This window comes from Gracilinanus agilis, chromosome 3, assembly GCF_016433145.1.
Source record: "Gracilinanus agilis isolate LMUSP501 chromosome 3, AgileGrace, whole genome shotgun sequence".
NCBI classification, from domain to species: domain Eukaryota; kingdom Metazoa; phylum Chordata; class Mammalia; order Didelphimorphia; family Didelphidae; genus Gracilinanus; species Gracilinanus agilis.
Window position 1 is genome coordinate 656,079,740 of NC_058132.1, and position 16,029 is coordinate 656,095,768.

General features: G+C 41.5%; 1 protein-coding gene across 1 annotated transcript in view; it reads left to right on the forward strand.

Moving 5' to 3' along the window:
• LEKR1 (leucine, glutamate and lysine rich 1) overlaps positions 1-11,216 on the forward strand; it is a 159,921-nt gene extending 148,705 nt beyond the window's left edge. The window contains exon 11 of the mRNA XM_044669532.1: positions 10,800-11,216. Coding sequence (XP_044525467.1) covers positions 10,800-11,216 — 417 coding nt within the window. The remainder of the gene's footprint in view (positions 1-10,799) is intronic.
• Positions 11,217-16,029: the final 4,813 nt, after the last annotated feature.

Sequence of the window (16,029 nt, forward strand, 5' to 3'; positions counted from 1 at the left end):
TTGGGAAAGCAGCTTTCTAGAAAGGGTCTATATAGTGATTCCCAAAGTGGGCGCCACCGCCCCCTGGTGGGTGCTGCAGCGGTCCAGGAGGGCGGTGATGGCCACAGGGGCATTTGGGGACGGTGATAGTATGTGACAGGGGCGCTAAGTCATATATTTTCTGGAAAGAGGGCGGTAGGCCAAAAATGTTTGGGAACCCCTGGATAGGATGGGGTTCCCACTTAGCCTTTCACTTGAGATGAATTTAAGGGACATAATTGTAGTGGCCTAAATCCTTGGGCCTACGGGAGTACCTCTGCTTCAGACCAGAAAGGAAGGGTATTTCTTTTAGGGTCTCTACTACTTTATGGTGATATTCCACTTAGGCAGCAATGATTGGGGAAGAAGCAATGGCACTAGGGGATGTAAGCTGGTTTTTCTGACGCATTCCTAGGCCCACTTAAGCGATGCACTGGATTGGGGTTTGGACTGGAGAGGGGGCATAAATGTGAACTAGAATTAGGGCGAGGATGGGTGGGATGAACTGCATCATCAGCTTTTCATTAAAAGATAATGTTTCTGGGTGATTCAGGAAACAGCGGAGCAGAGGTGCCTGAGGAAGTCATCTTGGGATCATAATGTGTAAGCCAGAAATGCATTTCAGAGGTATAAGAGATACCCTTTCCTCAGGCCAAAGAAGGCTGTGGGTCCCCTCCCAGGAGAAGGAAGATTTCCCCTAACAACAGCTTAGGAGTGTGGACAGATGAGCTGGCTTTCAGACACCTGGAACCCCCAGACCTGCGAGCATCGACCCAGAGGAGTGCGAAGGGAGGAAGAAGCTCCAGAAAGAAGTGGGAAAAGCTTCAGAAATCCTGAAGATGAAGGGAGGGAAGGCAAAGGCAACAAGGTTCCAAGGAAGAGAGCAGAGAGGTGCCGATGACGCTTGCCGAAGAAAGGAGAGACGATAGACTGGATGCAGCGAAATAACTTTATGTTGGTGGAGAAGGAAGGGAAGCATTTATTGGAGGGAAGGTTGGAGAGAGAGAGGATGAGACTTTTGTAGTTAGAACTCAAACCCTCCTCTTAGGCAATTGATTCCCTCTGAAGTTATTATTATCTCTGGATGAAAGGGAGAGAGAGACAGCTCTAAGGAAGTCTTACAGGACTGATTAAAGAAACAATAAATAAAGGTAAAGACTAAATAGGAAATGGCTCAAGGAAATACAACAGCTACCGTCATCTGAAGAAAAGAGAAGGCAGGGGAAGTCTAAATATACATACACATACATATGAAGGAGGACCGAAGAACCCAGGACCTTGGAAGACTAACTCCCTGAGAGAGCAGAAATGTGGGTGTCTGGAAGTGACCAGTCAGAGAGTACCACATCCCACAGACAAGAAGGAGGATGAAGAGAAGCCCAGACTGGAGAGGAGGGGGGCCCTGGCAGAGAAATCCTGGATAGCTGAGCTCCATCTATTTCCTAGCCCCATGCTCTGCTTCTACACATGAGCACAAAGCGGAAAGCACCCCAGGAATACAAAATGTTCTAATGTCTTCCATGATTACACGTGTAAAATCTATATAAGGTTGTTTTACCAACTCAGTGGGGTGGCAGGAGGAGGGAAGGAGAGGATTCAAGTGTCAGAATTCTCTTTAAAATATAAGAGAAAAGTCTTTCCTTTCTCAGAGATCTGACAAGTATACTATTCTGTGTTCACCTAATTTACTTATAGTTTATATTCAAGTCTTTCACCCATTCTGAATTTATCTTGGTGTAGGGTGTGAGATGTTGATCTAAACCTAATCTCTCCCATATTGTTTTCCAATTTTCCCAGCAGTTTTTGTCAAATAGTGGATTTTTGTCCCAAAGTTGGACTCTTTGGGTTTATCATACACTGTCTTGCTGACATCACTTACCCCAAGTCTATTCCACTGATCCTCCCTTCTATCTCTTAGCCAGTACCATATTGTTTTGATTACCGCTGCTTTATAGTATAGCTTAATATCTGGTACTGCTAAGCCACCTTCCTTCATGTTTTTTTTTTCATTATTTCCCTTGATATTCTTGATCTTTTGTTCTTCCAAATAAACTTTGTTATAGTTTTTTCTAATGTAGTAAAAAATGTTTTTGGTAGTTTGATAGGTATGGCACTAAATATGTAAATTAATTTGGGTAGAATGGTCATTTTTATTATGTTAGCTTGTCCTACCCATGAGCAATCAATGTTTTTCCAATTGTTTAGATCTAGTTTTATTTTTTTGGAAAGTGTTTTGTAGTTATGTTCATATAATTCTTGTATTTGTTTTGGTAGATAGATTCCTAAGCATTTTATATTGTCTAGGATGATTTTAAATGATGTTTCTCTTTCTACCTCTTGCTGCTGTGATGTGTTGGAAATATATAGAAATGCTGATGATTTATGTGCATTCATTTTGTATCCTGCAACTTTGCTAAAGTTGTTGATTATTTCTACTAGCTTTTTAGTTGATTCTCTAGGATTTTTTAAGTAGACCATCATATCATCTGCAAAGAGTGATAGCTTAGTCTCCTCCTTGCCTATTTTAATACCTTCAATTTCTTTTTCTTCTCTAATTGCTACTGCTAGTGTCTCTAGTACAATGTTAAATAAAAGAGAAAATTACAAAATGTAAAATAAATAAGTTTGATTACATTAAATTAAAAAGTTTTTTGTACAAGGGAAAACAATGCAACCAAAATCAGAAGGGAAACAACAAACTGGGAAAAAATCTTTATAACAAGAAATTCTGACAGAGGTCTAATTACTCAAATATACAAGGAGCTAAATCAATTGTATAAAAAATCAAGCCATTCCCCAATTAATAAATGGGCAAGAGACATGAATAGGCAATTTTCAGATAAAGAAATCAAAAGTATCAATAAGCACATGAGAAAATGTTCTAAATCTCTAATAATTAGAGAAATGCAAATCAAAACAACTCTGAGGTATCACCTCACGCCTAGCAGATTGGCTAAAATGATAACAGGGGAGAGTAATGAATGTTGGAGGGAATGTGGCAAAATTGGAATATTAATGCTCAGCTGGTGGAGTTGTGAACTGATCCAACCATTCTGGATGGCAATTTGGAATAATGCCCAAAGAGTGATAAAAGACTGCCTACCCTTTGATCCAGCCATACCATTGCTGTGTTTGTACCCCCAAAGAGATCATAGATAAACAGACTTGTATGAAAATATTTATAGCTGCTCTCTTTGTGGTGGCAAAAAACTGGAAAGGGAGGGTATAGTCTTCAATTGGGCAATGGCTGAACAAATTGTGGTATCTGCTGGTGATGGAATACTATTGTGCTCAAAGGAATGATGAACTGGAGGAACTCCATGTGAACTGGAAAGACCTCCAGGAAGTGATGCAGAGTGAAAGGAGCAGATCCAGAAGAACATTGTACACAGAGACTGATATATTATGGTAAAATCAAATGTAATGGATGCCTGTACTAGCAGCAATGCAATGATCCAAGACAATTCGGAGGGATTTATGGAAAGGAACACTATCCACATTCAGAGAAAGAATTGCAGGAGTAGAAACACAGAAGAAAAACAACTGAGTGGACACTTGGGTTGATGAGAACATGACTGGGGATATAGACCTGAAAAGACCACACCCATGTAACTATCAGTAGTGTGTAAATAAGTCTTGACTGACCACACCAGTGGAAATGCGAATTATCTATGGTGGGAGAGGAGGGAAGGGGGGAAGTCAGGGGATGGAGGGGGGGGTGAAGGGGGTGAAAGGTAAAGTAAAAACATGACTTTTGTAACCAGGGAAATTTTTTCTAAAAATAAAAAATTATTTTAAAAAAATATGAGAGAAAAGGGGGCAGCTGGGTAGCTCAGTGAATTGAGAGTCACTCTGTCCAGCCTTGCTCCGTGGCACCTTCTACACTGCCCACCTTTCCAACTGTCCAGTGAGCTGGCATGTACTTTTAAGTCATCGTGGTCTCTCGGGCGGCCCCCCTCTTCCATCAGTGGTCTGGGGGACTCTGAATAAGAAGGCTCAGAGCGTCACAGTGCCATCAGCCAGTCTCCAAACTGCTGGGAGGCTGTGCTCTAAGCAGAGTAGTTTATAAATTTTATTTTAATCTACAAGGCTTTGATGAATTTTCACCTTAGAACCCTTCTGTTTGGCAAAGCCAAGTTTTTATATGATCCCTGTTTTATGAGAAAAGGCCATTCACAGGGTTTCTTGGTGCTTGTCAGTGACAGAGACAAGGCGAGAACTGAGACTTCTCCACTTGGGTCCAGGGGACCATTCTGACTCCCAGAATCCACAGAGCTAGAACTAATCCCTGGCCCCAAGGCTCAGAAATGGCAGGATTTCTTTCCTGGCTCAGCCCTCCAAGTTTGCTGACTACAGATGCTTCCTGACTCAAATGAGATTCTCACCTTCAGAATGATAAAGTTGCTCAGCAAGTTATTTCTCTTTTCTCACCTCATTTTTTTTGGAATTGAAAATAACTCAGAATTGAAAAAAAAAAAAAAACAACTCCTCTACAGTGAATGTGGAAAGTTGGCCATTTTTTAAACATATATAAAAAAATCTTGGACAGATGGGAAAATCCTTTATTTTCCTTTTGACATTTATCTATTTTTTTCTTCTATATAATTTTTATAACCTTTCCATTTGGGGTGAAACTAAGTTACATTTAAATGTATCCAATGCGGTTCTCATTTTATTTATTTATTTTTATTTATTTTTAATTTTGTTTTTAAACCCTTACCTTCCATCTTGGAGTCAATACTGTGTATTGGCTCCTCGGTGGAAGAGTGGTAATGGGGGCAATGGGGATCAAGTGACTTGCCCAGGGTCACACAGCTGGGAAGTGTCTGAGGCCGGATTTGAACCCAGGACCTCCCGTCTCTAGGCCTGACTCTCACTCCACTGAGCTACCCAGCTGCCCCCTAGGAATTAGATTTTAAAAAGTAATCTGTCCCTGGATTCAGAGTCCACCAGAAGACACATATCCCAAGGAAGCCAAAGAAAAAAAGAAATGTTCCATGAAAACCAGAATCTTCATTTCAGCAGGACCTCTTCTTTCTAAGAAAGAATAGAAGATTTAGACTCTTTTTTTTTGCCCTGAAAACTAATCACCCTAAGAAATGAGTCACAGAGCAGTGGGCCCTATTCTGAGAACATCCAAGTTTGACCCGGAGTGCCACCGGCAGCCAAGGTCCGTCTTGTGGGCTATAGGTTTGCATAGAGAGAACTTGGGATCCTCTTCATCCTTTCAGCTTAGCCTCCCATAATTTCATAATAATTTCAACCCTTTGCATGCATTCCTAACTAGTTCTATTATTTGAATTGTTGTCAATTGAATGAATTTGGCTTTTTTCTTTCATTAGAACTCTTACCAACACATTTCGTTCTACAAGATCATTGCACTTATCATTTTTGCCACTCACCTCACTGTTAGCTATCACCAAGTTTTCTTTGTATGTTAAAATGAAATGAATTTGGGGCAGCTGGGGAGCTTAGTGGATGGAGAGTCAGGCCTAGAGATGGGAGGTCCTAGGTTCAAATCCAGCCTCAGACACTTCCCAGCTGTGTGACCCTGGGCAAGTCACTTGACCCCCATGGCCTACCCTTACCACTCTTCCACCAAGGAGCCAATACACAGAAGTTAAGAGTTAAAAAATTTTTTTTTTAAATGAAATGAATTTCCTCAAGGGAATTGGCATCTCTGGTGTACTTTGTCCTTTCAGTCTAATCATATTAAGTATTGGAGCCGAGACTTCCTAGACATTATGATCACCCTTTACCAGTGGACTTAAGTAGTAAACAAAGAACAAAATGAGATGCTTTCTTTTCATAGGAATCTCATCTTATTATATTTGGGAAAACTTGGGCAGAACCATCTGAGTATTTTAGAAGGTTTCTTATTGCTGTAATGTGACAGGAAGCAAAGTAAGTGTTATCTCGTATGTTTATCTGTTTAAAAAATATTAAATTCAAGCATTTTTTAACAAGGGCTTCGGGGGTTGAGAAGGAAGGGAGGGAGTCAGTTGACAAAACTTAGAGGCTCAGTTTGACGGGTTCTCAGAAGCCAGAGTCCGAGTCTCACAACGAAAATCCTCCCATCAGCACTGCTGAGAGATAGTCACCCAATCTTCCCTCAAAGCCCCCCAGAGACGGTCACCCACTAGGACCAACTGAAACAAATCCATTGTTCTTCACACGACCAGTCCTTTGGCTTCTTTCCTAAAGGCACCGAAACCTCCTACGTTGGGGAACAAAGAAAGCCCGTCACCAGAAGGTCCCCATGGAGGAAGGGGCCAAATGAACCCAATTGATCATGGAATCGGATCTCTAGAGTTGGAAGAGAATTCCAGAGTCATTTAGTCCAATACCTCCATTCTACAGATGAGGGAAAGTGAGGCCCGGGCAGCCCCATCTTCCAATTTCCTTTGAAATGGCATCTGGATGACTCCTCACCTTGCAGGCAGCATTACTCTGACAGCCCTCGCCTGGATTTTATTAACAGCTTTCTTAACATGTGGTACCCCGAAAGAAATACGTGTCCCCGATGTAGTCTGACCATGGCAGAGTAGAACAGGCCCCTCACTACCCCCTCTCTCTGGACTCTGCTTCTGCTACTATGCTTTTTTTTTCAGCTGCTATATTACTCAGTTAATTCAAAGTGAATTCAGCCTGCTAAAACCCCCAAATCTTTTTCATCTAAACTGTTGTTTAGCCGCATCTCCCTCGTGCAATATGATTTTTTGTATGCGAGCGTAATGCTTCGCATTTCTCCCTCTTAAAAGCCATCCTTATTAGCCTGCTGCTCGAGAGATTATCCTTCACCTTGACTTTCGTCATCCAGGACATTGGCTCTCCCTCCGAGCAGTGCATCATCTGTACCTTTGATATCAAGACAAGCATTGATTTAAGAACCATCTGTGTGCCTGGCACGGTACTAAGTGCTAGGAATACAAAGGAAGGCAGAAGACTCTCCCTGGAGATCATAGTCTAATGGCATGACAACATGCCCACGACTGTACAAAGGAGATCTGGGCAGGACAAGGCAGAGCTGATCTCATAGGGAAGAGAACTGGTATTAAAGGGCTCTGGAAAGGCTTCTTGTAGAAGGTGGGAATTTAGCTGAGGCTTCAGGGAAGCCAGGAAGCCAAGAGGTCGAGATGAGGGGAGCATTCCAGGTCTGGGGGACAATCCATGAAAATGCCCCGAGTCAAGAGATGGAATGTCTGGACGAAGGAACTTCAAGGAGGCCAGCGCCACTGGGTCACAAATTACGTGGTGGGGAACTAAGGTGTGAGAAGCCTGGAGAGGCAGAAAGGGGCCAATGTAGGAAGGACTTTAACGGCCAGAAGATTTTCTGTTTGAACCCATAGGTAAGAGGAAGCCATGGGAGTTCATTAATAAGGGATGGCATTGTCACAGTGGAGGGGGGACTGGAGTGGAGACTTGAGACCGTTCATGAAAGCACGAGAATCACATCTCTGCCTTCATCTACGTGACTTATAAAAATGCTGATCAGTGCAGGGCCAAGGATAAATGCCCAAGACACTCCTCTAGAAATGTCCTTCCAAGTTGACACTGAACCGTTAATGACTGCTTTCTGGATTCAGTCGTTCAACCATTTCCAAATCCATTCGATGATACTTTTCTAGTTTGTCTCCAGCTTTTCCACTAGAATCACATGAAAGACTTTATTAATTGCTCCATTAACTCTATCCACAACATCCCCCTAACATGCCAGTCTAGTAACCCTGTTTAAATAAAGAGGGGAGGGGGAAAATGTTAAGTCTAGCATGATTTCTTGATGGAACCATTCTGGATTTCTGGGATCACTACTTCCTCTTCTAGACGTTCACTAGAGAATCACCTAGAACTTTGTCAGAAATCAAAGTCAGTCTCACTAGTGGATCTTTTGAAGAATTTCCTCTCTTTCCATTTTGACAATCAGGACCCTGTTAGTGCTTCTCCAGACCTGTAATTACTCATGAACCACAATTACATGCATCTTAAACACTTGGAGGATCAGCTTACCATGACCCTTTCCTATATGTTCAGCTCAGCTCACAGCAACAATTGCTCTTAGATTTAATTAGATCAAAACTGAAGGAAGATTTTTTTCTGTTTAGAATCTTAAACTTTATTTTTATTTATTTATTTTATTTTTATTTTTTTTGCCTTTTTTAATATTTTATTTTTTTAGAAAAATTTTCCATGGTTACATGATTCTTGTTTTTATTTTCCCCTTCACCCCCTTCACCCCCCCCATATCCAATGCTCATTTCCATTGGTTTTAACATGTGTGATCAATCAAGACTTATTTTCATATTATTGATAGTTGCATTGGTGTGGTCATTTAGTGTCACATCATCCAACCATGTCTGCATCAGCCCATGTGTTGAAGCTGTTGTTTTTCTTCTGTGTTTCCACTCCTGTAGTTCTTCCTCTGAATGTGGGTAGCATCTTTTCCATAAATCCCTCAGAATTGTCCTGGGTCATTGCATTGCTGCTAGTACAGAAGACCATTACATTTGATTTTACCACAGTATATCAGTCTCCGTGTACAATGTTCTCCTGGTTCTGTTCCTTTCACTCTGCATCACTTCCTGGAGGTCTTTCCAGTTCACATGGAATTCCTCCAGTTCATTATTCCTTTTAGCACAATAGTATTCCATCACCAGCATATACCACAGTTTGTTCAGCCATTCCCCAATTGAAGAGCATTCCTTCGTTTTCCAGTTTTTTGCCACCACAAAAAGCGCGGCTAATAATATTTTTGTACAAGTCTGTTTATGATCTCTTTGGGGGTACAAACCCAGCAAAGCTATGGCTGGATCGAAGGGCAGGCAGTCTTTTTTGGGCATAGAATCTTAAACTTTATAATGACTTGGCTATATTTACAGACATAAATTAGTTGAACAGAACTTGTTTGTTTTTTTTAAATTAATTGAATTACACAAAATGGCCATTTTAATTTTGCCTGTATGGATCATAAATGTAGAGCTTAGAAGCAATCTTGGAAACCATGTAGGCCAACCTTCTCATTTTACAGATGAGGCAACTGAGGTCTAGGAAGGAAAAATGATTTGTATGACCTGGATTTAAGTTCCTGATCTGTTACTTACTAGTCATATGACAAGCGGATGAGTCCCTGAAGCTTATGGTCCCTGAGGATTACCATCTTCATTTGTCAGATGGGGATAGGGATATCTCGTCTACTTGTCATGAAGATTAATTGAAAGGGAATCTGAAAGCATTTTGTAGACTGTGAAGTATTGTTGATAACCAGAACCCTTCTTATCATTGGCCTTGTTAAGACTCAAATTCTCTGGAGACTGTATCTTCATTTATAACCATTTATTAAATACTAAAAAGTGGACCAGAGGAAGAAAAGGCCTCTAGCCACACGTGGCTGGCTGTTCCCTTAGCAAGCCCCCTCCAAGAGCCAGGCTTACACACACACCTTCTCTCTCTGGATTCCCTGGAAAAAGCCCTTCCTTCCTCTCACGACTCAACTTTATGCTCTTAGAAGCATCCCTTTCTAAAGCCCCTCCAGCTGGAGGATTCCAACCTCAGCCTGGCAGGTCTTTGGGATGCCTAGGAATCACGAGGGGCAAGGAACAAGGGTCTTTGGGCAGCCAGGAGTCAGGAGACCTTTAGAATGGCTTCAGAGTGCATGTGTCCATTCCTTTCTACATCCACTCTCGTAATTCAAACAGCGAGTGGGGCAAGTTGTAACTTAATTCAATCAGAGAGTGACTTTAAACTTAATATCTAAACTTACCCTTTTTAAAATCCAAAGTTCATCTTGGGAGGGTACCAAAGAAAAGGGGACAGACTAGTATGAAATTTTCACAGCTTTGAACCAATCCCAGCAGACAAGATTGTCTCAGAATGGTTAAAAATTTAGCTATCAATGTAGTTATATCGATATATATATAATATATCGAGAGAGAGAGAGAGAGAGAGAAAGAGAGAGAGAAAGAGAGAGAGAGAGAGAGAGAGAGAGAGAGAGAGAGAGAGAGAGAGAGAGAGAGCTGGGCAGCTAGGTGGCAGGGTGGATAGAATGCCAGGCTGAAGTCAGGAAGGCTCATCTTCCTGAGTTCAAATTTGATCTCAGATATTTACCTTGCTATAGGATCCTGGACAAATCACTTGGCTCTGCCTCAGTTTCCTCATCTGTAAGATTAGCTCAAGAAAGAAATGGCAAATCATTTAAATATCTCTGCCAAGAAAATCCCAAATGGGACCACAGGGAGTTAATACTACTGATAAACAACAACATATATGTGTGTATTATACATATATGATCTTATACATATATGTTATATATGTGTGTGTGTGTATGTGTGTGTGTGTGTGTGTGTACTTTTCTTGTGTTGCATTACAAGTGTATCATAGCTTGGTCACATCCCCATGAACAAACAAAGCACTCTGCCAGCGATAGGAAGCTGCAAGGGCTTCAAAGAACACCATCCTGGTGGAGATCAGTCCTATGTCTCACACTGGCATCGATGGGCGACTCTTCCGACACTTGGCGCAGGGTCTGGCCCACAGCAGGAATTTAATCAAAGCCGGTTGGCTTGACCTTTCCTTTGTCCTCAGTAAAAGGAGGGAGCTGGACTCGGAGGTTTCCAGCTTTCCCATTCCGTGAGCCTGTGTTATTCATGTGGGATGACAGAGGAAGTCACTGACAGGAGAACCCCAGAACTCTGGCTGCCCCATTGTCTTTCCAGAAATGTTACCCCATAGCCAGCCCTCCGTGTGTGCTCTGCCATTTACAGCGGGCTCTTTTTTTCCCATTTCAGAACACTTTTCTTCAGGAAACAGTGCGGAGGGAGTGTGAAGAACGCTTCGAACTGACTGAAGCTCTTTGCCAGGCTAGAGAACAACTCCTGGAACTCAAGAAGCTCGATGGGAATTTCCCATTATCCCGGAGTTCTCTCAGTCAGGGCAACCTAACCTCCTCGGCTCTGGTGGTCAATAATGGAGAGAAAAGTGTCGCGAGCACAGCCCCGGGAAAAGGAGCCAGAATCCCCATCCTGCATTACATCCCCAAGTCGCCTCATTCCTCCTACTCGAATCAGTCCCCAGGTGGTAGCAATGGGCTCTTGCCCATCCCCAAACCTCCCAAGGGAAAGGCATCTTCGGTAAACGAGACACGGCACAGGATAGCCGGGGTTCTGAAGGGTAGGTTGAGTCGGCACCGACCTGGCTGGGATTAGCTGGCCCACGTGTAAAGTTCCATGTCGAGTATCGGAGCGGTCCCTTCGGTGGAAGGCGTTAGAGTTGTTTAGGCTTAAACTTAAATTCTCAAGCAGTTCTGAGACAAGATCAGCCCAAGATATCAAAGGGACATAGAAGTCGAGAGGGGCAGTCAGTAGCTTTGTCTTTGAGAAGGGCCAGATTTTCAGAGAGTACGATTTGGGGGGGTTAGTGGCTTTGTTTAAAAAAATTGTTAATCAGTGTATTAATAAAGTAGTCATATTTTCCAAGAGGCCTGAGAGCTAAATTCCAAAGTTGCCCAAGAAATCAAGGAGTGGATCGCCCAACAGACCACTAGACGTATGGAGGTCTGACCCCAGCAGATACGATTGTAGAGATCACAGCAGAAATTCCCCCCCCACCCCAGAATCTTTTCTATTTCTTGGACTACACAGAGGGAGCTCTCTCCCCCCCCCCCCAATAAGAAAGAGAGTGCTTGGTAGTTTTGAAAACTATCCTAATAATGGAATGATCATTCACGGAGGGAAGGAGAGCCCGTTAGCCTTCTAGAGATAATTGCCAAGAATCGTCCTTGATCATCGCCGTGTCCCACGTGTGCCTCCTGCCTGTGCCGACGTGGAAAGCCTCGATGGCCTCAGCGGCGATAAGCAATAAAAGTAAGTAACAGCCAGGGAGCTGGGCATCTGTGGTTGACGAGTCTGCAGAGAAGGAGCGAGAACTTGAACGCAAGAAAATAATGACTTTGATTTTCATAGGCACAACATTTTTTTATAGGTAGTTTTCAGTAAATGTGATTTTGTACTCCGAGTTGTTTACGTTTAAACTTCAATTCTCAAACAATTGCGAGAGAGGATTTCGCTGGAGACAGCCAAAGGGATTTAGAAAGAGAGAGAGGGGGGCAGGCCGTAGCCTTGTCTTCTGACTCCTGGCAGTTCCTATTTCTGTTCTCAGGCTGGAGTAATATAAACATCTTGGCCCTGCTTAAAACCTCCAGGTATGCCTCAAGACTTTCTTACCACCCTCTGCTCTAGCCGTTGTGTTTTTTTTTTTTTATTCTCATCTTTCTCTTCCTCTCTCCTCCGAGAAGAATCCATCTTCCCAAATAAAATTTCCCTTTAAATCTTTCATTAGCTACGACATCAAGAAGTTCTAGCCTTCAGAAAGGCCCTAGGCTGGAATGATCTTAACAGATGTGTAATAAATCATCTCCATGCTCTTATAGCTGCCTATGGTATATGCCCTTGTTATTGATGAGCGAAGGAGCCTTCTATCCTATCCTGTGCAAGAATGAAGGAATCGCTCAAACAAACGAGCGCCATTTCCATCCTCTCAGTCTTGGGGACTTTTGCTAACAGAACTTTGAATAATTTCTACCCGAGGTACAGAGAACCCCTGAGAAGAGGGTATCCTTTTGTCCTTAAGCAGAACAAAGAGGGACCTCCAAGCGCATCCATAATCCTTCATTGTGCCTCATTCTTGGCATTCCAAGAAGAAATGCTATAAACAATATTGCTACACGGTGGGGTGATATTGTCATGAATTCCAAGGAACTGTCCAAATTTGTCAGGCCAGAGTCTGGTTTGGGGAGGGTGGAATATTATTTGAGATGTTGGTCATTGGTTCGCACTTAGAAATCTTTATTTTCCAGAGACTGGTTTTCATTCCAATAACATTTGACCTAAACAAAGAGTTTTAGAATTTTAGAGCTGGCAGGAACTGTTTAGGCCTTCGAATATACTTGACTTTAGGTAGCAAAACGAAGAAGCCTAGAATTAAGAATGAAAAAAGGACCATAGAGGTCCTTCAAGTCCAACCCCCTTATTTTACAGATTTTGAGGCAGGGGCAGCTAGGTGGTTCAGTGGATTGAGAGCCAGGCCTAAAGACAGGAGGTTTGGGGTTCAAATCTGACCTATTCAATCCTGGGTAAGTTACTTAACATTTATTGCCTAACCCTTACCACTTTTGGAACCGATACACAGTATTCTGAAACAGAAGGTAAGGATTAAAAAAAAAAAAAAAGATTTAGGGACCCAAACAGATTAAGTAAATTGCCAAGGTCATAAGTAACAGAGTTGGGATTTGAACCCAGGTCTCCCAACCATAAATCTAGTTCTCTTTCTAATCTACAAACTTGAGACTTCATTTGGATGAGAAAACTCGGGTTGACAGAAGGTAAGAACTTGACCTAGATCGTACAGATTCGAAGGGAGAGTGCAGGTCTCCTACCTTCTGGTGAGTGTGTTTCCCTTTTATTTATATTGAATCATAGAGCTATCTATAAATTAAAATTGTGCATTGAAAGAGAAGGCATCTGGTGAAATTATCAATGGTAATAGAGTCATCTAGCCCAACCTCAACTCTTATTGTCCTAAGAATATAGCTTATCTCATTATGATGTGAAAATATCTCCCATGTCGTTTGTCAAGTTCTTTTTGTTTTGTCTTTACCCCTGCATTTTGATTCTGTTCCTAGGATCCCAAAGGAGAGAATAGAGTCTCTTAAATTTTCATAGGTTAGAAACTTGATTTTAAGCATAGATGGGAATTGCCAACAAATCTTGGCTTCTGTATTTCAATTCTATCCAGTTCGATGAGCACTTGTGAAATGCCTACTACATATGCAAGAAGATACAAAGACAAAAATGGAACAATCCTTAACCTCAGGGAGCTTACATTCTACTAGCACTGCTGCTAACCCCTTGCTTTATGAGGAACTTGTAACAAGTGAGGTTTACATGCTGTAAAATCAACCTCAGAACAGACTCCAGAATTCCTACTAGATCATCCTATTCATCCCATGTTTGCAGAGGCATTTCTGTAAAATTAACAATTGACAATATAATTTTCATCATTATAAACCATCTGAACACCACAATCTGAGCTGTGTACTTATATCATTTGAAGCAGAAGGGAGAGGAAAAAAACACCATGGAAATAAAACAAGCAAACTGAGGGGTAGAAGGAGAGTAAGGAAAAACAATTTAGTGGTTTCTCTAGATCCCTCCCCGAGGCAGTGACCTGCTGGTACCAAACAGTAACATGAAATATATTCTCGTCAGGAAATCCCCTAGTCACATCCAAGCCTCCAATGTACACAGAAGGTCATCATTCCTCTAAGCCCGTACTCCCTAAAGACCTAAACTTTCCAGTGACCTCAGTGGAAGATTTATGCATGTATGGAGAAGAGAGCATCACTCTGGAAATTTACACATGTTCAGAGAATTGAGCATTCACCATTGAAATGCTAAAAGAAAAACCATTTTATTTTCCCTGGCATTAGGGTTATTTTTTTCCTTTTTAAAATGAAAATTAATGGGTTCTTTCATGCAATTTTTAACTTCCTGAATAAGGGTGCTGAATATTTTGCTCAGAACTACTTAAAATTTCTCCTTTCTGGTGATAGAATTGACTGGAAATCACATTAATATTTTAAATTATGTAAGATTAAGATGCTAGTGTTCCATTAGCCTCTAAAAGTCTTTGAATCATTTGTAACCTTTAAAAGTCATTATCTATCAATTATAAAAATAGCAAAGTTCTCTGACTATGGTATAAATGTTATCAAACTTTCTCACCTAAGTGCATCCATCAGTCTATCAGTTTTATGTGACTTTAAGGGATAAAACCGATATGCCTACCTAAATAGCCAAAACAATTCATGCCCAGTAGCTAAAAGCACCAAACTGAAATCCTTCAGTCTTTCTGTATTACAAGAATCTGAATTAGTTTGTGTTGAGGGTTGACAAGTCCCATTATTTGTACGGGTCAATAAACTCTTTCCTTCCGTGCTCTTTCTGAAGTAGATCTAGGGTCGCAGCCATTAAGGCTAACCTTGCCCGTATCGCCAAGGCCTGGGAACATGCTCAGTACTTGACTCCGGGGTGGAGGTAACAAGCCTTTGGGTTTGACCCAAATCTCCTTTATACATCATTCTTTGCCTGGAGACCCCTTTTCAAACCATCAACCCCAACTTGGTTCTAAAGAAGATAAATTTCTTGGCTCTAAGAGAAGCCTAGACCTAGATGAAGCAAACTCCAAGTGCTGGCTAGTGCATTCTGAGAATTCAGAAGGATGGACTCTGGCACAGTTGTTGCAGTTAAGGGCTGCCTGGTGACTCTTCTCTCCTATCTCCAAACATTGTTAAATCATTAGTCCAACTCCCTCATCTAAACAATGAGAAAATAGGAGACCACAGGTATCAGGTGACTTGTCTAAGGTCACACAGCTAGTAAGGGATAGACCCAGGATTCAAATCCAGGTTTTCCTACTCCAGACCCAGCCCTTCTGCATCATGCTCTTCCACATATAAAGGCAATAAAAACTAATCAACTAAAAGCATCTGCCTTCATCAGAACATGGGAACCTGATATCTTGGGCCAGCATACCCTAATGCCCATTGTACTCTGCAAATGGACCCATTAATGACTTGAAACTATGACTGATGCAATAATATTCCCAAGGTTGTGTCTATAGTATCTGAAGAGTTGCATTTTTCATCTTTAAGATGTTAGCCCTGGGTAGAAAGAAATCTTTAAGTTGTTGCTAATGTGTTGTCTTCTTTAAGATCTTCAATATGTATATTTATGTATTTTAATATTTGAATTTTCATTTAATGAGTTTCCTTGATAGTGTCATGGTCCTCTCAGAAAAGCACTTTTCTCATTGTAGCATCTGTTGCAATAAGACATAATTCCTGAATTCCATAATTCATTTAGCACTTATACATGATAGCACTTTGTATCCACTGAGGGATTATAATATTTCATTGGATACTCTTCACAAAAATCCTATCAAAATGAAAGCTGAGAAGAA